The 24,932-nt window shown below is 40.6% G+C and overlaps 1 protein-coding gene across 4 annotated transcripts in view; it reads right to left on the bottom strand.

Moving 5' to 3' along the window:
* The window catches only part of MICU3 (mitochondrial calcium uptake family member 3), a 94,945-nt gene extending 82,271 nt beyond the window's left edge, over positions 1 to 12,674 (bottom strand). For all 4 annotated transcript variants that reach the window (XM_003935556.4, XM_074383960.1, XM_074383961.1 and 1 more), the window contains exon 1: positions 12,240 to 12,674. In XM_003935556.4, the coding sequence (XP_003935605.1) occupies positions 12,240 to 12,620 (381 nt within the window). In that variant the 5' untranslated portion in view covers positions 12,621 to 12,674. The remainder of the gene's footprint in view (positions 1 to 12,239) is intronic.
* Positions 12,675 to 24,932: the final 12,258 nt, after the last annotated feature.

Here is a 24,932-nt window from a genome sequence, read left to right as displayed (position 1 = left end):
TTTTTTTTTTTTTTTTAACCTATCTGGACCCAACTTTTCAGATTTTGCAGACTTTCCTTTCTCTGCCAGCCCTTCAAGTCACAGATGCTCACCAGAGTTCTCTCCTTAGATGCTTTCTCTTCTCATTCTCCATATTCTAAACAATGTCATCCATTCTTACGATTTTTAATATGTGATGATTCCCAAATCTATTTCTATAGTAAGACTTCTCTCCTGAGCTTTTGACCTATGTATTCAAATGGAAATTTACCTTCAGCTGTCCAAAAGACACTCTGATCTACTGTACGAGTTACAAACTTATTCGTGCCCATTATCCCCAACCTGGTTTTTCTCGCAAGGGCTAGTCTCAGTGAATTGCAGCAAATCCAAGACAAAAACTTGAACATCCTAGATTCTTCCATTTCCCTGATCCCTAAAATCCTAGAATTTTCCACTTAACTATTTTCAGACAGAGCGGTTGGTTGGTGGTAACTGAAATCATGGAAAGTTAATCAGCAGATAGTGTGGGACTACCATATATAATTTTACATATGCCACCATCTTAAAGAGAAACATTAAAAGCATTTGACCAGCCACTAATACTGAAGTCTAAGGATACTTCTAAAGAAAGTGGGTATTTTTTTCTTTTATGTTTTTGGGGGAGAAAACAAAAATGTATAATCTCTACATCTGCTATTTCATGAAATTGCAATTAGTTACTAAATTCACAGTTACTGCTAAAGCTAGTATGACTCAGGGTTCAGTCATTTATCCTCACAAGTAACACAAAGCAACAGACATCTGTTATTTCACCTTCTGTTAGGGTGTTTAGATGATCTCCTGATCTCCATAAAGTCAAATGCAAATTTGCATGAATGAAATGATTTTGTAAAAGCATGATTTCAAAAGAACTGTAATAATCAGAAAAACTGTCATTTATTTCTGGATTTCTAATTAATTCAGTCATTAAATAAGGTTTTATTAAAATCTTTTGAGATACAAGACTTACATGTTATAGTGTGGTAATGAATAAATCTTCCTCAAAGAAGCTTAAAATTTTTTAAGTTAAAAATGTTAAGATAATGGATAAGCAAAGGCCACAAATAAATGGTAAGAATACAAGATGATGGATACGTTAATTAGCTTGATTTAATCATTCTACGATATATACATATATCAAAATGCCATAAATATACTGTGCCATAAATATATAAAATTGTAAAAAGTAGGATTAATATAATTGTTTAATGATCCCAAATGTTTTCTTTAATCATTGGGTAGAAAATAGCATTTGTTTCTTAAAAATCACTAGAGATAAATTACATATTCAATCTATGAGAGGGTAGCTACATATTACTTAGTACTTATAAAATAGTTCAGCCCCAAATTAGTAAGTAGAATTATATGTGAGAATCAATTAAGAAGACACATTAATTCAAATACTTAATACAAGTGAAATCCAATTCCAAATACAATTCAATATTTGTATGTTTTAAGGTGGAAATTACATAGACCAAGAAAAAAGTTATCTATCTTCATTCATCTGTATTTCTTTTTTTCTCTTCATACTGTGCTATGTTTTTTCCTATACAGATAGTCTTGACTTAACAGTGGTACAACTCACAATTTTTTGACTTTACAATCATGCAAAAGGGAAACGCAGTCAGTAAACTGCTCTACTGATGATGATTGCTCTACTTATTTGAAATTTTCCAAGTGCTGGGAAAGAATAAATAAATTTTTTTAAAAAAATTTAAGTACAAGGTTATAACTGTTTCATGTGCTGATTCCCAATGTAAATTTGAATAAAAGGACATCCACAAAACGCTGTAACTAGCTTTCCCTGAAACCCAGACTAGAACTGTACACAACTCCAGGTTTGTGTAATCAGAAAGATGGAACTGTTTTTTCCAAACTGATCCAAATTTTACTCTATGATTTACCTAGGGAAACATAATCTATACTCAAAGCATTGTATGTGAATGTATGAGATGGTCAAGCCATTATAAGGCATCCAGCCTCTCGTGGACTTATTTGTCACAAAGTTATTAAACAAACTAAGAGGGGATTAGCTAGTTTAGCTTCTCATACAACAATGCTATTCTACATAGAATCAGTTTATCTTCAATTTCAGGTCTATGCAACTTCCCTCACTATGAAAAACTAGGACTTTTCTCTATCTACAGGCATACTTCGGATATGCTGCAGGTTTGGTTCCACACCACTATAATAAAGCAAATACTACAACAAAGTGAACCACATAAATGTTCTAGTTTCACAGTGTACATAAAAGTTATGTTTATGCTATAATTAGCCTATTAAGTGTGCAACAGCATTGTGTCTACAAAAGTACATACCTTAATTTAAAAATATTTTATTGATAAAAAAGTGCTAATAATCATCTGAGCCTTCAGCAAATCAAAATTTTTTCATGCTGAAGGGTCTTGCCTTGATGTTGATGGCTGCTAACTGAACAGAGAGCTGACTGCTGATGTTTGAGGTGGCTGTGTCAATTTCTTAACATAAGACAACAATGAAGTCTGCCACATTGATGGACTCTTCCTTTCATGAAAGAAAGATTTCTCCGATAGCATTTTACCCACAGTAGAACTTCTTCCAAAACTGGAGTCAGTCCTCTCAAACCTTATGTATTAATCTGTTCTCACGCTGCTAATAAAGACATACCCAAGACTGGGTAATTTATAATGAAAGAGGTTTAATTGACTAACAGTTTCACATGGCTGGGGAGGCCTCACAATCATGTTAGAAGGCAAATGAGAAGCAAAGTCATGTCTTAGATGGTGGCAGTCAAGAGAATATGTGCAGAGGAACTCTCCTGTATAAAACCATCAGATCTTGTGAGACTTACTACCAGGACAACAGCATGGGAAAAACCCACCCCCACGATTCAATTACCTCCCACTGTGTCCCTCCAATGACACATGGTGATTATTACAATTCAAGGTGAGATTTGGGTGGGACACAGAGCCAAACCATATTATTTCCACCTCTGGCCTCTCTCAAATCTCATGTCCTCACATTCCAAAACCAATCATGCGTTCCAACAGTCCCCCAAAGTCTTAACTCATTTCAGCATTAACTCAAAAGTCCACAGTCCAAAGTCTCATCTGAGACAAAGTAAGTCCTTTCTGCCTGTGACCCTGTAAAATCAAAAGCAAGATAGTTACTTCCTAGATACAATGAGGGTACAGACATTGGGTAAATACACCCATTCCAAATGGGAGAAACTGGCCAAAACAATGGGGCTACAGGCCCCATGCAAATCCAAAATCCAACAGGGCAGTCAAATCTTAAAGCTCCAAAATGATCTCCTTTGACGCTATGTTTCACATCCAGATTCATGTTGATGCAACAGGTGGGCTCCCAGAGCTGTGGGCAGCTCTGTCCCTGTGGCTTTGCAAGGTACAGCCCCACTCCTGGCTGCTTTCACGGGCTGGTGTTGAGCGTCTGCAGCTTTTCCAGGTGCATGATGCAAGCTGTCAGTGGATTTACCATTCTGGAGTCTAGAGGATGGTAGCCCTCTTGTCACAGCTCCACTAGGCAATGCCCCAGTAAGGACTTTGTGTGTGAGCTGTGACCCCACATATCCCTTCTGCATTGTCCTAGCAGAGGTTCTGCATGAGGGCTGTGTCCCTGCAGCAGACTTCTGCCTGGACATCCAGGCATTTCCATACATCCTCTGAAATCTAGGCAGGGGTTCCCAAACCTCAATTCTTACTTCTGTGCATCCACAGGCCCAACACCACATGGAAGCCTCCAAAGTTTGGCCTTGCACCTTTGAAGCAATGGCCTGAGCTCTACACTGGCCCCTTTTAGCTATGGCTGGGACACAGGGTACCAAGTCCCAAGAATGCACAAAGCAGCAAAATCTAGTCCCTGCCCATTTATTTTCCTCCTAGGCTTCTAGGCCTGTAATGGAAGGGGCTGCAATGAAGACCTCTGATCTTCCCTGGAGACATTCTTCCTACTGTCTTGGCGATTAACATTTGGCACCTTGTTACATATACACATTTCTGCAGCTGGCTTGAATTTCTCCTGATAAAAGGGTTGTTCTTTTCTATTGCATTATCGGGATGCAAATTTTCCAAACTTTTATGCACTGCTTTTTTTTTAAACGTAAGTTCCAATTCCAAACCATATATTTGCAAACACATAAAACTGACATTTTTATGTGTTCGCAAATGTTTATTTTTGCTAAAACATACCAAGAGTCACCTTTGCTCCAGTTTCCAACAAGTTCCTCATCTCCATTAGAGACCAGCTCACCCAGACTTTATTGTCCACATCACTATCAGCATTTTGGTCAAAGCCACTCAACAAGTCTCTAGGAAGTTCCAAATTTTCCCATATCTTCATATCGTCTTCTAAGCCCTCCAAACTGTTCCAACCTCTGTCTGTTACCCAGTTCCAAAGCCACTTCCACATTTTCAGGTATCTTTAGACCAGCACCCCACTCTACCAGTACTAATTTATTGTCTTAGTCTGTTCTCACACTGCTAATAAAGACATATCCAAGATTGGTTAATTTATAAAGTCAAGATGTTTAATTGACTCACAGTTCCACATGGCTGGGGAGGCCTCACAATCATGGCAAAAGGTAAACGAGGAGCGAAGCCACATCTTACATGGTAGCAGGCAAGACAGCACGTGCAGGGGAACTCCCTTTATAAAACCACCAGATCCTGTGAGACTTATTCACTATCACAACAATAGGATGGGAAAACCCACCCCATGATTCAATTACCTCCCACCAGGTCCCTCCCATGACACATGGGGATTATTACAATTCAAGGTAAGATATGAGTGGGACACAGAGCCAAACCATATCACCTTCCCACTGCTTTATCAACTAAGTTCATGGAATATTCCAAATCTTTGTTGTCATTTCAACGATGTTCACAGCAGCTCCACCAGGATTAGACCACATCTCAAAAAACCATTTTCTTTGTCTACTCATAGGAAGCAAGTCCTCATCTGTTAACGTTTTATCATGAAATTGCAGCAATTCTGTCATATCTTTAGGCTCCATTTCTAATTGTAGTTCTCTTGCTATTTCACTATCTCTGCAGCTACTTCCTTCACTAAAATTTTGAATCCCTTGTGGTCATCCATGAGGGTTGCAATTAACTTTTCCTAACTCCTGCTAATGTTGATATTTTTACCTTCTCCCATGAATCACAAATGTTCTTAATGGCATCTAGAATGGTGAATCCTGTCCAGAAAGTTTTAATTCACTTTGCCCAGATCCATCAGAGGAATCACTATCTACAGCAACTATAGTCTTACAAAATGTATTTCTTTAATAATGAGATGTGAAAGTCAAAATTACTCCTTGATTCGTGGACTGCAGAATGAATTCTGTGTTAGCAGGCATAAAAACATTCATCTCCTTGTAAATCTCTATCAGACCCCTTGGGTGACTAGGTACAATGTCAATGAGCAGTAATATTTTGAAATGAATCTTTTTTTCGAAGCAGTGGGTCTCAACAGTGGTCTTAAAGTATTCAGTAAGTAAACCATGCTGTAAACAGATGTGTTGTCATCCAGGCTTTGTTGTTCCCTTTATATAAGACAGGTAGAGTCAATTTAGTGTAATTCTTAAGGGCCCTAGGATTTTCAAAATGGTAAATGAGCATTGGCTTCAAGTTTTAAGTCACCAGCTGCTTTAGCCCCTAACAAAAGAATCAGCCTATCCTTTGAAGCTTTGAAGCCAGGCATTGACTTCTCTCTAGCTATCAAAGTCCTAGATGGCATCTTCTTCCAGTAGAAGGCTGTTTCATCTCTACTGAAAATCTGTTGTTCAGTGTAACCATTTTCATCAATTATCTTAGCTAAATCTTCTGGATCACCTGCTACATCTTGTACGTCATAATTTGCCACTTCACCTTGCACTTTTATGTTATGGAGATGGCTTTTTTCCTTAAAACTCATGAACCAATCTCTAACTTCCAACTTTTCTTCTGCAGCATCCTTACTTTTCTCAGCTTTAAACGAATTGGTGATAGTTAGGGCCTTGCTCTGGATTAAGCTCTGTCTTAAGGGAATATTGTGGTTTGGTCTTCTATCCAGACCACTAAAACTTGCTCCATATCAGCAGTAAGGCTGTTTTGTCTTCTTATGATTTGTGTGTTCACAAAGAGCACTTTTAATTTCCTTCAAAAACTTTTCTGTTGCATTCACAACTTGGCTAACTCTTTGTGCAACATGCCTTCCTCATTAAGCTAAATAATTCTAGCTTTTGATTTAAAGTGAGAGATGTGCAACTCTTCCTTTCACCTGAACACTTAGAGGCCCTTCTAGGGTTAGTAACTGACCTAATTTCACTACTGACTCAGGGAACAGGGAGGCCTGAGAAGGAGAGAGACTAGGGAACAGTTGGTCCATGCAGTAAAGCACACATAACATTTATTCTTTACTGTCTTATATGGGTGTGGTACATGTTGCCCCCAAACAATTACAACAGTAACATCAAAGATAAGTGATCACAGATTACCATAACAGATACAATAATAAATATTACAAGAATTATTAAAATGTGACAAAGAAACATTAAGTGAGCATATAATGTTGGAAAAATAGTGCCAACATATTTGCTCAATTCATTGTTGCCACAAACCTTGAAGTTGTAAAAAATGCAGTTATCTGTGAAGGACAAAAAAAATGAAGCACAGCAAAACAAGATATGCCTGTATGCACCTGGCAAATTCTTCAGTATTCTGGAGAAAAGCAAGAATATCCTCACATCTCAATACATGCTGACTTGAGAAAGAAGCTGGAAAAGATATAGTAAAAGAAACTTAACAATGTATCATTAATTATTATAGATATGAAAGAGACACAAAATTCATCTGACTTGTTTCCCACTCGAGTAATATGCAAACATGTTACTTGAAGCTTCTTTGGATGAACAAATCATAAAACAGATCATGTCTTCCATACAATAAGTAAAACATTTAAGTATATTAAGCAATTTAATCTTTTTTTTTTATTGTGGTCCATAAAAAAAAGGTAGTTCCAGTATAAAAATTATTCCCACTAATAAAAATAGTGCTTTAAGGCTAAAACTTTGAGGTTCTAAACAGAATCTTGTCAACATCTTTGTAATATATATAAAGATCAAAGCCATAGTTTACTAAAATATTTTGGCAACTCAAACTTGCACAATTAAAGTAAATACAGTGCCACGTGATCTGATTTCCCAAAGCCTGGAATTTTGGCCTTTACTGAAGTCGTCCCAATTCAAATGCTATAAATAACTACTTTAGCTGAACAAAATATTAAACTCAATTCTCACAGTTTGTATGTTCCATATACATATTTAGCATGAGCTTATCTATTCAACAAATACATATTGTGCCTATCAGGCTAGGACCCTTACCAGGCAATGAAGATATGAAGACCAAGACCAACACAGTGCCTCTCCTTAAAGGGCTAAGACAAGTAAAGAAGACAAACAATGAACAAATAATTACAAAGAAGTCATTATCTGAAAGTATACACAGATATTTTAACAAATCTATGGAGTCAGGGAAGGCCTTCTGAAGTTCAAAGCCAGTATCTTTGACATAAAAATCTTCAAGGCTATTGTAAGAGAACTGTATTTCTGTAAGTTACTGCTGTTCACTTCCATCAGTTAAATTATTCTTACAACAGATACAGGTTAATTTACATATCAGGTTTATGTTCAGCAGCATATTATACTTAAAAGAGTCTTTATAAATCAGAAGTTCTTAGCTATAGTTTTAAACATCAAAATGAACGGGCTGAGCATAGTGGCTCATGACTGTAATCCCAGCACTATGGGAGGCTGAGGCAGGTGGATCACTTGAGGTCAGAAGTTCAAGACCAGCTTGGCCAACATAGTGAAACCCTGTCTCTATTGAAAATACTAGAAAATTGGCCAGGTGTGGTGGCAGGTACCTGCAATCCTAGCTACTCGGGAGGCTGAGACAGAAGAATCGATTGAACCTGGTAGGGGGAGGTTGCAGTGAGCCAAGGTAATGCCATGGTACTCCAGCCTGGGTGACAGAGCAACACTCCATCTCAAAATAATAATAATAATAATAATAATAATAATAATAATAAATGAAGTGGTAGCATAGGTTTAAAATAAAATTTCTTTTTCCTTTTCAAGAAAAGTCATGCTCTGTGTCCCAGGCTGGAATGGAGTGGCACGATAGCAGCCCATAGTAGCCTTGAATTCCTGGGCTCACGTGGTCCTCCTGTCTCAGCCCCCTGAGTAGCTGGGACTACAGGCACATGCGACTAAAACCATATTTCTGAAAAATGGCAGATTGACCCCATGATTCTTTTTCAACATCTTCCCTTAACCATATTAAATTCACAGTAAAGAAATATAAAAAGCTCAAAAATACAAAGGAGGTAAGAAAAAGAAGGGGAGACTAAAAAATTCAAGATAATTAATTTCTAAAAATTTTTATAAAATTGAAGAAATGAAGGAGTGATAACTGACTTAAGAGAACAGAGGCACTACCTGAGTACTGCAGAGAAGACCAAATAGAAGTAAGGTATTAATATTTGCTGTAGAGAATCCCAAAATGGACAAAGTCTTGGGAATTAATGAGCTACAGAGTCAAAGAAGGAGTGGGGCTAAAAGCAGAGGATTAGATATGTTATCTAATCCTAATCAATACCTAAGTATATCATTAGAAAGCAACGTACATGCTCTGAACGCATATGTGCACATGTGCCTGCCTCCAGAAGACTACTGCGCCTCCTATCTCTCCTATTTTTTGTAGAAGTTCAACAGCATCAGAGACAAAGAGCTATAAAATATTGACATTTGGATGCTACACTAATAAAAAGCCCAGATCACCAAATGAAAGGCCATGTTAAGGACAAAGACCTACTGAGAGGTTCTCAAATAATAGGTAACAACCACAGATATGTGAGGAAAATCTCCAAAATGAAAGTGAGAGCTTATAAAATCAAACAGAAATAAAAAAGAGCCTGGAAAAAGTAAAGCAATGCACAGAGAAGGCAAAACAACGTTATAATTTATATCCTTAGAAGGCAAAACAACGTTATAATTTATATCCTTACAGCAAAAAGAGAAAATATAGCAGGCATGAAGCAAAACAGAATGCTGTAACTCAGGAGTATCAGAGAACATAAAATCACTCATTGAATTAAAAAGTAGAATAGCAGAAATAAAAATTTCAGTATGAAGGCTGGAAGATAAAGTCCAGGTTATCTCTTATAAAAACAAATAGACAAAAATATATTTCAAATATATTTCAGTTTTGAAAACTGAAATATGATAATGACTAGAATTAGATTAGAGGCTGGGCATGGTGGCTCACGCCTATTATCCCAGCACTTTGGGAGGCCGAGGCAGGTGGATCACGAGGTCAAGAGATCGAGACCATCCTGGTCAACATGGTGAAACCCCCGTCTCTTCTAAAAATACAAAAATTAGCTGGGCATGGTGGCATGCACCTGTAGTACCAGCTACTCAGGAGGCTGAGGCAGGAGAATTGCCTGAACCCAGGAGGTGGAGGTTGCGGTGAGCCAAGATCACACCATTGCACTCCAGCCTGGGTAACAAGAGTGAAACTCTGTCTCAAAACAAACAAACAAAAAAAAGAATTAGATTAGGATCTGGCAGGAAATTTAACTTCAAACAAACAGCAGTTTCAGAAAAAAAGAAGAGAGGCCGGGCGCGGTGGCTCAAGCCTGTAATCCCAGCACTTTGGGAGGCCGAGGCGGGTGGATCACAAGGTCGAGAGATCGAGACCAACCTGGTCAACGTGGTGAAACTCCATCTCTACTAAAAATACAAAAAATTAGCTGGGCATGGTGGCGCGTGCCTATAATCCCAGCTACTCAGGAGGCTGAGGCAGGAGAATTGCCTGAACCCAGGAGGCGGAGGTTGCGGTGAGCCGAGATCGTGCCATTGCACTCCAGCCTGGGTAACAAGAGCGAAACTCCGTCTCAAAAAAAAAAAAAAAAGAAGAGAAAGAGGGTGAAGAAAAAAATCATTAAAGAAGTAATACAAGAAAATTACCCAGAACTTTTAGACACAGATTTCCATATTGAAAGGCCCCTTAAGAACCTAGCACAATCAATGAAAAAGTACCCACATCAAAGCTCATTACTGGAAAAATTTCAAGCAGCAATTTTTAAGAACATCAGTTCCTTTGGTGGTGGTTGTCCACCAAAATTTTACTGGAGGGATAAAGATAAGATCATAAAAGCTTTCAGAGAGGGAAATACAAGAGGTATGACCATCAGAATGCAGGACTAGAGGCTAGAGAAGGGTAAGACACAGGACTTTAGTATTATTTGACTTCTAAAACAATGAAGATAAATTTTCTTTTTTTCTTTTTCTTTTTGAGACAGAATCTTGCTCTGTCTCCAGGGCTGGAGCATAGTGGCACGATCGTGGCTCACCACACTGCAACCTCCACCTACCAGGTTCAAGTGATTCTCCTGCCTCAGCCTCCCCAGTAGCTGGGATTACAGGTGAGCACCACCACCAGATTAATTTTTGTATTTTTAGTAGAGACGGGATTTTACCATGTTGGTCAGGCTGGTCCTGAACTCTCATCTCATGATCTGCTCTCCTCAGCCTCCCAAAGTGCTGGGATTACAGGCATGAGCCACCAAGGCCAGCCAATGAACAGAAATTTTCATAAACACTAAACTATAATAACGTAAGTGCACAAAAGTGGACAATAATGAATAAAAAATTTATTGAATGTTCTCTAGTAATACCATTTTTAAAAAATATACTGGGTTAACTCATTTAACTCTCATAACACCCTAGGAGACTATTAGCCTCATTTCACAGGTGAGAAAACAGACATGGACAGGTTAAGTAATTTCTCCATAATGACACAAGTAGCAAGTGGTTGAGCCCCAGTTCTAGCTTTCTTAACGTCGTCTTTTTAAAAACTGTGCGTTACCATCTCTCAACCGTAAAAATAAAATTAATTTTAAGAAAGAAAAGAAAATACTACCTGAATTCCCTACCTTGCTGATCTGTTCCTAGATCAACTATGGGTAATTAAAATTTCTGTCATCATGAATAATTCTAACGCTATGCGCTTTGCCAAGCCACAAAAGTGTATGTGTGTGTATGTGTGTAGGGGGCAGAGGTGGAGGTTGAGGGTATTTCCTAGTATTTTAGATATATATGTATAAAGGCACTTAATGTTATGTGCTTGTGATCTGCTGCTACATAGTCCATAAAGTAGATTCTGTAACCTAATTGCATTCACAACCTCCACCAAAGGAACTGATGTTCTTAATACACCACTGTGTATTAAGAACAAAGGCTATGTAAATTTTATTAAAGTTAAAAACAGCATAGCTGCCTGTTTTCTAAATTATTTTCATCTAAGTCTTTCACACTTCTTTGAGTCTTGCAAGGAAAATTTCCCTAAACAATTTTTCCTAGTCATTTACACGACTATTAAGTATACTGAGGTGACAAAAAAATTTACGCTCCTTTACTCACTCTTGCCTTTCACACATCTTTACCTTCTATTATTAACTACATAATGACAGATGGCCGTTTTCATGTGACTTTCTTCTGTCGGAGTTAGCATCATTCACAACTTCCATTTGCTGTCCTATCCATTCTGTATTTTATTATATCTACTAACGAGATTCTAGATTTAGTCAGGGAGGGAAAAAGAAATACATATGCTCTTTTTGAATATATTTTTTTTCTTTTCCGATCTGGTAACATTATCATTCCTTGTGTATGATAAGGTTAGTATGCAGGTTTAGCATTTCCTCTCTTGGGACTTACAAATTCCTAGATGCTAATATAGTGGTTTTTGAGATCTCAGACCACTGCTTCGAAACTCATCCTAAAGCACCAGACCTCCTGGGTCATTTGCTGTCACTCTGCACAGTCTAGGGGTTTCTTTTTCCCAAATCTGCAGCGGTCCACTTTCTGCCTGTCACGGCCTTCGTTTCTAAATATAAACACGGGAGGGGTGTTGGTTTTGAATTTGGACTGATACTTGGTAGCTGCAGCCACCTTGATGGTCCTGATGCATCAGTGACAGCATCACTTGTCTTCCCAGCACGTGGGTGATCGGCTCCAGGGCTATCCGGCCTAGAAGGTGTCCGCCTAGCTCACGGGAAGGGGGGGGTTCCCCACCCGCGGCCACAGCGCTCGCACCGTCCCCGCAGCCTCCAGGGTCCTGCGCACCCGGCAAAAGGTCACAGCCCCGCACAGGTGGGACGCGCGCCCGCGCACTCACCGTCTCCTTGGCAGCCGCCACCGGGATGGGGAGCAGCCCTCGGCCGCGGGGTGGGTCCACGGGCTCCGCGGGCGCGCTCTCAGAGGGCCGCCCGATCGCCGGCGAGCCGGCCCTGGGGTCCCCATACAGCTGGTAACACACGAGACCGACCAGCCCCCCGCCGGCCGCAGCCGCCACGCTCAGCTCTCCCCAGCGCCGCCGCCGCCTCCAAGCCGCCTCCGCCACAGCCCTCTCCTCATCCTCCCGGCAGGAGAAGGGTCGGCCAGGGAGGCCTGGGGCGTTCCCCGCAGGCCGCCCCCACGGCCCAAGAAGGGGCTGGTGAGAGCAGAGCGGAGGCGGCAGCCGGGGCGGCGGCCACAGGAGCCTTCGCAGCGCAGCCATAGCGGAGGCCGCCCTCTCGGGAGCTGGGAGGGGGCGAAGGACAGAGCAGCAGGGGCGGAGGGGGCGGCGAAGCCTCGCGAGAAGTCGGTGCCGAGAGCTAGGCCGCCGGCCGAGAGCGACGCCTACAGTCGCGCGGCGGGGGGTCCGCGACGCTGCTTTGAGCACGGGGGATCGGGGGCTCTGCCCGGGAAGAGCCTGGAAGAGGCGGCCGATCACTGCTGCTCCCCGGCCCCGCAACCCCAGCCGAACCGCGTAGTCATAAATAACTGCGCCGGCCCCAGCGACACCGCGGGCACAGCCGGGTCCGCGGAACTGAGGCGCCGCCTTGTGCCGGGCTGCCGGGCGCCCCCGGCGCTCTGGGGCCCGCGCGCCGCCACGCGGGGTGGGTCTCCGAGCAGGGGTCGGCGCCCCTCTGGGACACTCATCCTCTGATGATCTCCTGACCTTCTGGCTCAAGGTTGTGAACGATTTGCAATTGTATCTTCACCAACACGACAAGAATGAGGTATAAGCGTTTGGCTCAAGTTATAACCATTGCAAATTAAGGCAAACATTTTGACGACTCAAGGGCAGCTTCTGGACATTTGATGGGAGAAAGCTAAGCCTGTTTTTAAGAAGCATTAGCACACCCGCAGTCACTTAATTCAACAAATCCGAAGTGTCTTCTGCATATAAAATTAAGGATTTTAAACAGTCTGTGAATAAAGATAAAATCTTGAACGATACCCTCATTTTTGAGGGAAGGGCTGTTGATATAAATATAAAGCAATGATAAGCGTATTGTGTCATCTTTTTGTTTTTGCTACACTTTTTGTTTGCTGTATCGTATCAGTTTTTTGAGAAAGTGTAGACGAACTTCCTGTCCGTTTGTCAACCCTGACCCCAGTTTCGGTAACTGAAGAAAATACCTTTTTCTTCATGCTGTGGAATGGTGTCAGGAGCCCCTAATATATCTTTTATCTAAGATTATAGACAGTTAAATTCAGTGGTCTCCACTGGGCTGCAGTGACAGGAGAATACAAGATCAGTTGATTCTGGCGATTCTTATAAAGACTAAAGGCTTTCAGAGCCGACCAAAATGATTTTCTTTTCTGGCTCAGGTCCTGCAATTTCTGTTAATCACTAACACCTTGCATGTAAGTAGCCCATCAGGTACACCCCATTACCTCTGGTTTTAATAGAGGTTAATGGCATTTTAGTTTCTTGAAACGCTAAAAGTGGTAAAAAGAACAATCTTCTGTAGCAGATGAACAAATGGTGTCTATTTTAAAAGCCATCTCTGGGTTTTCTTCAGTTTCAGACTGTTGGTTTTATGTAATCAATGCTTAAGGAAGACTCAGTGATAGTTTCTTGCTTTGTTCACCAATTTTCCTCAATTTATGCCGTCTGTATATTCTGGAGAATTTTAATGTCCCCAAATTAATTATTTTCTGGATAATAATTATGTATAAAATATAGTATAAAAATTATAATAGTTCTGACGTTGTTTACTTTTAACTGAACATGATTTCCTGATTTTCTCATAAATTCCCAGTATAGCCTAATGCCAGAATTCTTGGACAGACTGATCAATTTTTATTGTTCATGTTAAAATCTGAGTAGCTCTAAAGAGAATTAGGGAGGTAGTACACTAACATCACATTAAGATGACAAATACACGTACACACACATACGTAGAGAGATATCTATGTAGTTTCTCTGTAGTTTTCTAAGTTTGATAGAGCTCCTGCAAACAATTTCTCTGGTTAGAAACTAAGTACTGCTGTGAGAAGGGCTATGTTTGTTTGTGGAGCAGTCAGCTTTGGATAAAATGTCTCACATTTGCAAAAGTAGCTTTACTAATAATTTTCAACAGTACCTTTCCTATAAAGCCCAAATTTCCCTAAAAATAGTTACTATCTTCTTCCCACCTTTGATGCTCTGTAACTGTAGCTACACACAAATAACCCAGTTCCTATGTTACGTGGATATTTTTCTGAGTTTAATTCCCAGGGGAAAAATTTTAAGAAAATATAATATTAGGAATTTGGAACCTTTTTTGAAATTTCAGATCATATTGTTGGATCAATATAGTCAGCCCAGTTTTCCTTATCTTTTATGTCAATTCTACTGAGCATTAAGAATACCCTCCAAAAGGCCCCTACTCCACAGTGAGAGCCCACACCTTGAAAGAAATATCCAGTTAACGTTCACTATGGTCTAAGTAAAAACAAATGTTCTGAGACATATAAAAATGTTTAAAACAGTAGAGATTAAGCCAAAAAGGGTTTTTCAGGAAAGCGTATACCTCAGTGGGTAAGCAAAAAATTAGAAGTCAAGAAATCTGGACTCTAGCCTTGGATTTGCTACATCTTAATTATAACACTTTGAGAGCCACAATCTCTAAAATAGTGAAGCTGAAATGAGTGATCACCTCTGAACCCATCTTTCTAATTAACTAAATGCTCCGAATATATCAGTAAACCATAGAAAGATGCTTCATAGCTTTTTTCATGTGTCATTTCTCTTCTGAAAATCTATAATTGGCCTATGATTGCTTTCTTCTTTCAACTTAAAATTCCATCCCCTGACCAGGCAGGCTAATGTCTGTAATCCCAGCAGTTTAGGAGCCCAAGGAGAGTTGATCACTTAGGAGTTCGAGACCAACCTGGACAACATGGCAAAACTCTGTCTTTACTAAAAAAAAAAAAAAAAAAAAATTAGGCATGGTGGTGTGTGCTTGTGGTCCCAGCTACTAGGGAGGCTGAAATGGGAATATTGCTTGAACTGAGGAGGAGGAGCTTGCAGTAAGCCATGATTGAGCCAATGCACTCCAGCCTGGGTGACAAAGCAAGACTCTGTTAAAACAAAACAAAACAAAAACCCATTCCCTGACCTAATTATTTTAAGCGTCTACTGCATTTAAAATTGCAAATATATTAGTGATTTTGAAAATTGTGAATATGTAAGATCTAAGTGTAATAGGCAGAAATGTCTTGTTTAACAAAACTTCTATTAAAATATACTGCTTTCCTTATTTTGCTCATTCTGAGCTCCAGATTCTAGACTAGTTGAAAGAGTAGCAGATACATCTGAGATCTCTATCAGGGCACACGAAGCACCCCATCCCCAGGTTCACTCAAATCTACCAGCAAAGAGCAAGGCTGCAATGATCTCCTTCCTTCTTGGGAAAGTTGTCATCAATTTATCAAATTGCCCCTATCTTTGATACTGTCTTGGGGGGGGGGGGAATTGACAAAGGAGACAGTGCTGGGGAAGGTATGTTCTTGCTCTGTTGTCTTCAAAGTGCTAGCCACCAGCAGTCTGGAACTCAATTCCTCAGCATTCAGGGCTATGGAAACCAAGTTACCTAAAACACAGAGGGTCTCTTCTCTGTTTTGATGAGCTCCCACTTATCACAAGATAGTGATTTCCATCTCACCCTTTTTCCATTAGGCAAAGCCGAATCTAAGCAACATGAGGCCAGGGCATGCAGCTTCTATCCCAGTTCCTGGCACACATTAGGACTTTAATTATGTTTATTAAATGAAAAAGAATTTATTAGTCTTGAGAAGAGGGAAAGTTGGAGGCCAACATCGGAAGGCAAGTTAGGAGACGAGGAAATAGAGTGGCTCATCAGACACTAAAGAAGCTGACTAACCAAGCAGCACACCAATCAGGAAATGCAATAAATCAACACAGATGGGAGGCCAAAGAGAAAAAGCAAGAGATTGGTAAAGGAGAATCAGAGACAGACACTGGGCTGGGCATGATGGCTCACACCTGTAGTCCCAGCACTTTGGGAGGCCAAGGCAGGAGAATAATTTGAGGCCAGGAGTTCAAGACCAGCCAGAGCAACATAGTGAGAACCTGTCTCTACAAAAATAGTAAAAAAATAAAATTAGCCCGGAGTGGTGGCAGATGCCTGTAGTCCCAGCTACTCAGGAGGCTGAGATGGGATGATTGCTTTCACCAAGAGTTTGAGGCTGCAGGGAGCTATGATCATGCAATTGTACTCCAGCCCCTGGGTGACAAAGCAAGACCCTGCTTCTAAAAAGAATAAAAGGGGAGGGAACAAAGCATGATCATAGAGAAGGCTTGATTCAAGAACAAACTTTGTGATTTAGAGATTCTAGCACTAAATTTATCCTGTTACTTATTATTTGGCAGTATCCTCTTGGACTAGAGCCTTAAAGCAATAGGCTTCCCCCAAGACTTCATCCATTCTTTTTGTCCTCAGAGGAAAATGCAGCATCTTCCGTGGCCAAATGTCAGTGACTTGACTGGTCACACCTCCCCTTTTGTTCTTAGATCCTTCACTCGTGGCAGTAACCAATCCAGCAATTGTACATATTTAACTGCCTAACTTCCAGACAAGTAACACCCTCACTTTGATTACTACATCTGTCCCGTCTGTTTCACATAATGTCCAGGAACTTTGCCGACAGTGTCTCATTGTTTGATTCCTGTGTTAAGTCCCAAATCTCCTGTGTCTTTGTTTTCCATTTGGTAGTAGTGACTTGGGAGACAGGGAATAGCAGGTCCGACTTACTACCAGCAAAACCTCCCACCCGAAAACAAGGAAGCTCTTTCTCAATTATCATTTCCTATTTTCATGTCAATAGCAATGAAAGCTTCTATGCCCATTAAAAGGTGTCTTCAGGTACAGAATAACCTCATGGTAACATAATGATCACCCTTTATACAAGCATGACACTTTGATAGCAAAATGTTACAGGATCTTTGGGGTGTTGTTTTCCTGGCCACAAACCTTTGTGGCCAGTGATGCCTTCCCCTGAATTTTGATTGGGCCCACTGGGCTTGTTCTGCCTTCTTGGCCTGGCAGGCTGTACTGAACTCACACTACTGACCTGGATTCCATGCCTCCAAGGGAGACTATGAGTCAGGTGTGGAGTGGAGTGGCATGGGGTGTGTGTGACTGCACGCAGTCAGACACACTGGCTGCTGCCGAAGGGTAGGCAGCTCCACGTGCCCACATGGGCACCAGTTCTCTGTGAAGCTGTGGCTGGACCAGGCACACCACAAGCAGCTTCCCAAATTGGCAATGGGGAATGTGGTAGTGCCCAGAAACTTGAAGACACCAGGAATTGCAGGTCCCTAAAAAGGGAGTTACGGCCCTGGCTCAGGGAACCCCAGGTCTGGTCTCCCCAAGACACTGCAGCTCTTCACTCCTCTTCACTCACGACATGGCAAGGGGCATGTTTTATCCTTGGTGTTAGCCACTATTCAGTGGGTCCTGAGTTTTTGTCCTGCAACCAGGAGGAATGAGGTATGCAGCTAAGTGGAGGGTGATCAAGATGAAGAGCTTTCTTGAGCAATAGAACAGCTCGGAGGAGATCCATGCTGGGTAGCTCCTCTCCTAGGCAGGATGTCCCAATCAGTATTCAGTTATCAGCAGAGAGGATAGCTCCTCTCTGCAGCTGGTTGTCACATTGTCTGCCCTGCTCTGGCTGAGCCCCAGGCTTTTACAGGCCTCAGAGGGGAAGAAGTTGACACCAATTAGTCCATGGGCGGCCACGGGTGGCCTGAAAAAGGCACCAGAAGTACCCAGTCTGGTCCACAGGACTGGCAACCTGGTCCCCAGCCTTCAGGCCCTCCCATTACACCCAGGAGCCTGTCTGCCTCCTGCCTAGCTGTCCATGGTGCCCAGGCTGCTTGTAGCAAGGGGCACCTGCAGGCCAGCACCAAGTTACCCTCAGCACACCCTCACCTTCCCCCATGCTTCTTGGTGCCCAAAGTCTAGAGGGGGCTGAGGCGCCAGGGAGCTGGCGTGTCAGTGCTGCCCCAAGCATGCACACACCCAGTTGGGCTGTGACGGTGCCCAGGTGTGTCCCCAACATTGCTCTGAGATTGGATCGGACTCTGGGAGCAGACAGAAGCCAGGCAGTAGGAGCAGACACCCCCAAGCCTGCCAGGGCAGTGGGGGCATTCCTGGGCCCCACAGGTGCAGAATGCAGAGATGCCCGGGTTCTGTGTCCTACCAGCTCCTCATAGGCTAGGGTAGGAGCTCCAGGTCCTCACTGAGCCCCCCTCAGGCCTCCGTGCCTGACCAGCTGATCCCCATATGGCATGCAGTTGGGCCCAGCCCTGTCATGGTGGCCCTGAGGGTGGCAGGCTCTAGGGGTGCTCCTGCTTGTCCCTGGTTCCCTTTGGCTCTGTGGAGGACAGCACTGCTCCCGGCCGAGCTCTGTCTCCTCCCCACATCCTTTCCACAGTGGTGGTATGCAAGAGGGCGGGTGACAGCAGTGACACGGGGCCAGGGACCAGAGTGTCAGAGGCTCCGGGCCTGGGGGCGGGTCCTGCCCGGCTGCATGAGTGTCTGGGGAGGGCAGTTGGCTGCCTGGGGATGTAGGGCACAGGGGACCCACCTCCACCATTGCTGCTCCCACAGTCGCTCCAGCTGCTACCACCTGCACCTCCGTGCTGCAGCCAGCTCAGTGGCAGTGGCCACTCTGGACGGCCTGCTGCTGTCATAAAAAAATGTGTAATATTTGTAAAACTATTAACAGTGTCTGCTAGAGGTGGACATATACAAGTCCTATGACCCATCAATTTCACTTTTTAGATGAAATGCTCATGAGAAGAAATTAGTCTTTATGTCCATCAAAAGACGTATAGAGGAACATTCATGGTAGTACCATTTCTAATTGGCAACAAATAGAAACTATTCATATGTTCATCAACAGTGGCCCAGATTATTAAAAAATGTGGCATATTCACATAACAAATGATATAAGGCAATAAAAATTACTGAATTGCAATTACATGCCATCACTTGGATAAATTTTAAAGCAAAAGTGAGTCAAATAAGGCAGACACAAAAAAACCAACTGTATTATTCTATTTGAAAAGCTCAACAACAACAACAAAGCGATATAAATAATGTTAGAGATCAGGATAGTGGTTTCCCTCGATGCAGGGTACTGGTCAGAAGGGAGAAAAGGAGCTTTGGGAGTTCTATGTATGTTCTGTCGTGACATGGGTGCCAATGTCATGTGTATTTACTCTATAAAAATTCATAGAACTGTCCACTTACAATTTGTATAACCTTTTTATATATGTAACACTTCAATTAAAAGTTTATATAAAAGAAAAAATAGGTTTTCTTCCTAATGCTCTTATACTAATATATGATTCACTAGAGAACATTGCTCAGTTACGAACTATACAACTTAGAGGGAATGTGTAGTGCTTGAAAAGAGTTCAACGAAGAATAATAAAATCTATTGAAGAGTTGGAAACTAAAGGAAAAGTTGCATAAGCTTGATATAGCCTAAGGAGATTTAACCAAGGAATATTTTAATAAACATCATGACCGATGTTTACTACTTGAAGACTACTAAGAAGATACTGTTAGTAATTTTTCTTATTTACTAAGGAAAAGACCAAAAAGAACTTGGTATCTTAAGCAAACTACCTAGTGTTTTATCTTCCTTAACTTGCAGCATGTTCTCTGAAATGTCCGTATAGACAGACCCAGTAGGTATGTGGTCCTAAGGCCTTGTGCAACTAGTACATACCCTTGTATCTGGCTCTATTCCCAGACTGTCAGGTGTTGGATGGGGAAATTGCTTTAAGAGCAGATAACCAAATAGAAGGCCAGTCTTCAGAATAGATGGAAAGTTCAACATAAAGAGGGAACCGTTAGAGATATCAAGAATAGCATAGGGTTAGTCAGCGTACATATCTGCAGAAGCTTAGCAGGATGGCAAACTAGTGTCATCCTCTGCCAACTTCAATTGGTTGGTATTGGTTATCCAGAACACTGTGGTAAGCCAAATTATCAGGCCAGGCCCAGAACTCACAGAAAAAAGTAGGTGAGTATCTCCACTAAAAGTGGACTATCAGATTGGGAGTGAGTTTAATTGTAAGACCACCATGGTTCTTTTGAAAGTTTCCACTAAGAGAAGATGATGCAGGCAACAGCAGGAACAGAAAAACTGAAAAAATATTCAAATGTTTTTGTAAAATGCATGGGAACATTTTATATTTACCCTGGAAAGTTATAGAAGACCAAAAAGAATTTAGAGAGAGTTTGGAAATTTCTTAACTTCTCTAAGTTTTTGTTGGGGGGTGGGGTGGGCGTGGGGTGGGGAAGGAAGTGGTTAGTGAAAACTGTCGAAAGAAATCTTATCTCTTAAGCCCCCAAATACAAAGTAGGTAACGGCAGAGTATCTCTAGTTGAAAAGGAAGGAAATCTGGACCTTGTCCATTTAAAGACTCCTTTTCAACTCCCATAGTAGAGCCTGAGGTACCTTTGTAGACTACTAGGGCTTAAATACCACTAAAATATATACTCTTTCCGTTTTTACTGATGGAGGAAACTGCAAGGCTGCTATGTTAAAGAATTTTCTCTGGGTTATGCTACAAGGAATTGAGCCTAGATATTCTACCCTTCCTGTATTTGAATCATCAGAAACTGAGAGAATTTAAGACTATTTTTCTTAAGGAATATTAATTTGCAGGGAATAGAAAGTAATTACATTAGCTCAAGTAAAAGACACATTTTGAGGATAAAATTGTATAAAACCTAGAAAAAAGCGGTACTGTGAGGTGTCAGGAGGTGTGGTAACCAGGTCAGCTCTAGGGACCTTCATTATAAGAGATCAAGGACATTCATTGTAGCACACTGCTGTGAGCATGACTTGGCTACTAATTCCGTCAGTCTCTATGAATCTTAGTGCAAATTCTAGAGAAAGCATTAGCTTGGTCTGGCCTATAAATGTTTTCTTCCTCTGTTAGTTTTTCACTCCTAGGCCAACCAGCTGTGTCTGGGAGGAAAGATGTGGAATCATACAGAGATGCAGTTTCTGGAAAGGGAGAACAGCTTCCCTTAGGGGGCCCTGTGGGTAGGTACCAGTGGTGTGCTGGTAAAGTGTTAACAAAGGGTTCTGGGGTGGAAGAGGTGGGGAGTCCTGATTTAAAGCTTTTAAAGATTTCCGTGGCATAAATACTCCCACCATGGTGATTTCAGGCTACCAATAGGACATTACTGATTGCAGAGTTGGGAAGAGATGCATGGCAGCATATTGTCATGCAGTTTTCCACTGTCTATGTCATATAAAAGACATAATAGATAATGGTAAAGTAAAAGTGATTTTTTAGTACTTACTATGTTTTATTTTATTAATATTAATTATATTGAATAATTAATATTTATATGACTACAGTTAAAAATAGATAATATATTTATATTAATTTTAATATAATTATCTAATTTTAAGTTTACATAATTTAATTTTTAATATCATCTCTAGCAACGGGCTCAAAAACTCCTGAAAATTTAACAACCAGCTCTGGTGAGTTAGTGTAAGCTGGCTCCAGGCCACCAATATAGTATTTAAAGATCACCGTCTCCATTTGAGTTCGGAGGCTCTTGAAGACTGCTTTCGACATAAGAAAAGGAAAGGGTGAATGGGACGTATGACTAAGCCAAAAAAGATTAGGATTAAGAATTTGCATTTATGGAAGGATCACTTGCACCCAGGATTTAAAGTTCATAGTGAGCTACATTCACATCACTGCTCTCCAACCTTAGTGGCAGTGAGACCCTGTCTCCAAAAAGAGTAAAAATAAAAATAGGCTGAGCGCAGTGGCTCACACCTGTAATCCCAGCACTTTGGGAGGCTGAGGAGGGCAGATCGGTTCGGCCCAGGAGTTAGAGACCAGCCTGGGCAACATGGTGAAACCTGGTCTCTACAAAAACAAAAATTAGCAGGGCATGGTAGTGTATTTCTGTAGTCCAAGCTACTCCAGAGGATAAGGCCAAAGGATCACTTGAACCTGGAAGGCAGAGCCTGCAGTGAGCTGATATTGTGCCAATGCATTCAAGTGTGGACAACAGAGCCAGACCCTGTCTCAAAAAATAAAAAATAAATTAATTAATGATAATAATTTGACTTTAGCCACAAAGGGCAAAATGAATTTACCCATCCTTTAATCAAGAGGAGGGAAACATCCTTCTCACCTTCTCGTGATTGTTAATTGGCTTCAATTAAATAGACAGATACTACTATGGAATTATTTTTACTCTCTCAAATTAATTACATTTGTTGTTTCAAAGACTTGAACCTAAGGAGTCATCTCAGGTCTGTAGATACTGACAGGTACAACTAACTAATCAGACTTGGTAGAGATTATTCTTGAGCTGAGTTTGTAGGTATTCAGTTTAAAAGCTGTGCATTTAACAGCTGATATCCAATAAGAACCAGCTGTCATTTGATACTGCCAGGTAATTAAGTCTTGCTTTAGGCTAAGGTCAATTTTTAGGTTTGATCAAAATATATGATTTCAAATTTACAAGTGTATTATACATCTAATCAATTCTTATACTTAAAATTCATATTTTGTCCATGTGAAGGTATCCATTCTTAAACCAAAGTAATTACCAAGTGTTTAGGTCACTATGCAATATTGTTTTCTGTTAAAATAAATTAGTTTGCCTCAAACACTAGAGATTGATCTAAAAGCAGAGTCTGAAAATATGGGTCTTAATAAATTCCTTGGCAACTGAAGCATATCAAAACTCTTTCACTTCAAAAATGATTGCAATTTTTTTTTCAGGATGATCTCAGATCTTATGTTCAGGAACCTAAAACCTTGAACCACCACATCAAGGAAAATGAAGTGAACCTTTCACCTGATGACAAGACTTTGTAGAAAACCACTAAATTAACTACCCTAACATGATCACACAGGTGCATAGGCCTCCTTTAACAAGTTATTCCAGAATAAGATGGCCTGTTCCTCCACCATTCCAGTGTTATACAAGAATGTACCGGGTTTGATTAGGATTTCATAGTGTTTAGTATTTGTTTCAGGCCATATGCTTTGATCAAAATCTGTGTAATGAAGACCTATACTCCATGATATCTGGAATTAATCATTGAACTATGGCTATGGCTAAACATGAATGTTACACTGATTTACTTATTAAACACCTATTTGCCTCTGAAGAGTTTGTCTCTAAAAGTGAATTTTAAATATAGGTGAACAGCAAACAATAATAAAAACAATTCATAAAACTCGAGGTTATTATCTAAATCGGGTGCTTTTTAAACTGAAAACCAAATAAAGAAGGAAAGCTGAAAGATGTTCTAATAGAACACTTCATTATTTTAAGTCCTATGAAGGTAGAAACACATGAAAAATGAATTTCAGCATATGGAGGGAATGCTCTTTTGTTCTTACTTCCAGTCTATATATTAAAATTAAATTTTCTTCTAATCTTTTTTCAATAATTATGAAAGACTGAGATGACATTCAACCAGAAGAGGCAACTGGGCAGTTGGGGATGTGAAACTATAGCCTTGGGAGAGAGGTCTTAAATGTGGTAACTGACTACTGCATGAAGCCCTGTATTGAAATTTAGCTGAGTTTCTAACATGAGATTAGTAAAAAGGAAAAAATGCTTTGAAAGTTTACATATGCAACAAGTGGATTATGTTGGAGTCAAAAATTATAAATTACATGGCGTTTATATAATAATGAGTGGGAACTTGGAAATTTATCGACAGAAATAACTGTTAGAATTAAGAGAACTTCAGAAATTGGAAGGTCATATATCTATAATAATATTTTATCTGCATATTTGTTTTGATAAAATCAATCAAATATCAAATCAACATAGAGTCCCATAATTAGAATCCTCCATATCTTCTTTAAAGCTCTGATTTTAAGGGAAGGAGAATTTAAGTAATTTGAAGAGACAGGCTTGTGAAAATTAGTCTAAAAAGCGAAGTTACTGAATTCTATTACATTTTGTCTTCAGATTTGGATAGACAATCACAGAATATTAGACTGAATGGAACAACAGAGATAATCAAATCTAAGGACCGTGTTTTAGAGAGGAGGAAACAAGAATGAATCATGCCTTACCAGGGGAAATGTCCTCATCTGTTCCCTCTCTGTTTCCCATCCCTTTTCTGGTACTCCCTAACAGAACTCAGTTTAGATGTAACTTCTTCCAAAATGCCTCACCTTTCCTAAGGCTGGTTTAGCACATGTTGCTGCCTACTTTTATTTATTTATTTATTTATTTAACTTATTTTAAGTTTAGGGGCACATGTGCATGTTTGTTACATAGGTATGTTTGTGTCTTAGGAGTTTGTTGTGTAGATTATTTCATCACCCAGGTATTAAGTGTCGTACCCATTAATTATTTTTCCTGATCCTCTCCCTCCTACTCTCCACCCTCTGATAGGCCCCAGTGTGTGTTGTTCCCCTCCATGTGTCCATGTGTTCTCATCATTTAGCTCCCACTTGTAAGTGAGAACATGTGGTATTTGATTTTCTGTTCCTGCATTAGTTTGC

Source organism: Saimiri boliviensis, chromosome 13, assembly GCF_048565385.1.
Source record: "Saimiri boliviensis isolate mSaiBol1 chromosome 13, mSaiBol1.pri, whole genome shotgun sequence".
Classification (NCBI taxonomy): domain Eukaryota; kingdom Metazoa; phylum Chordata; class Mammalia; order Primates; family Cebidae; genus Saimiri; species Saimiri boliviensis.
This window is presented reverse-complemented; position numbering and strand designations above follow the sequence as displayed.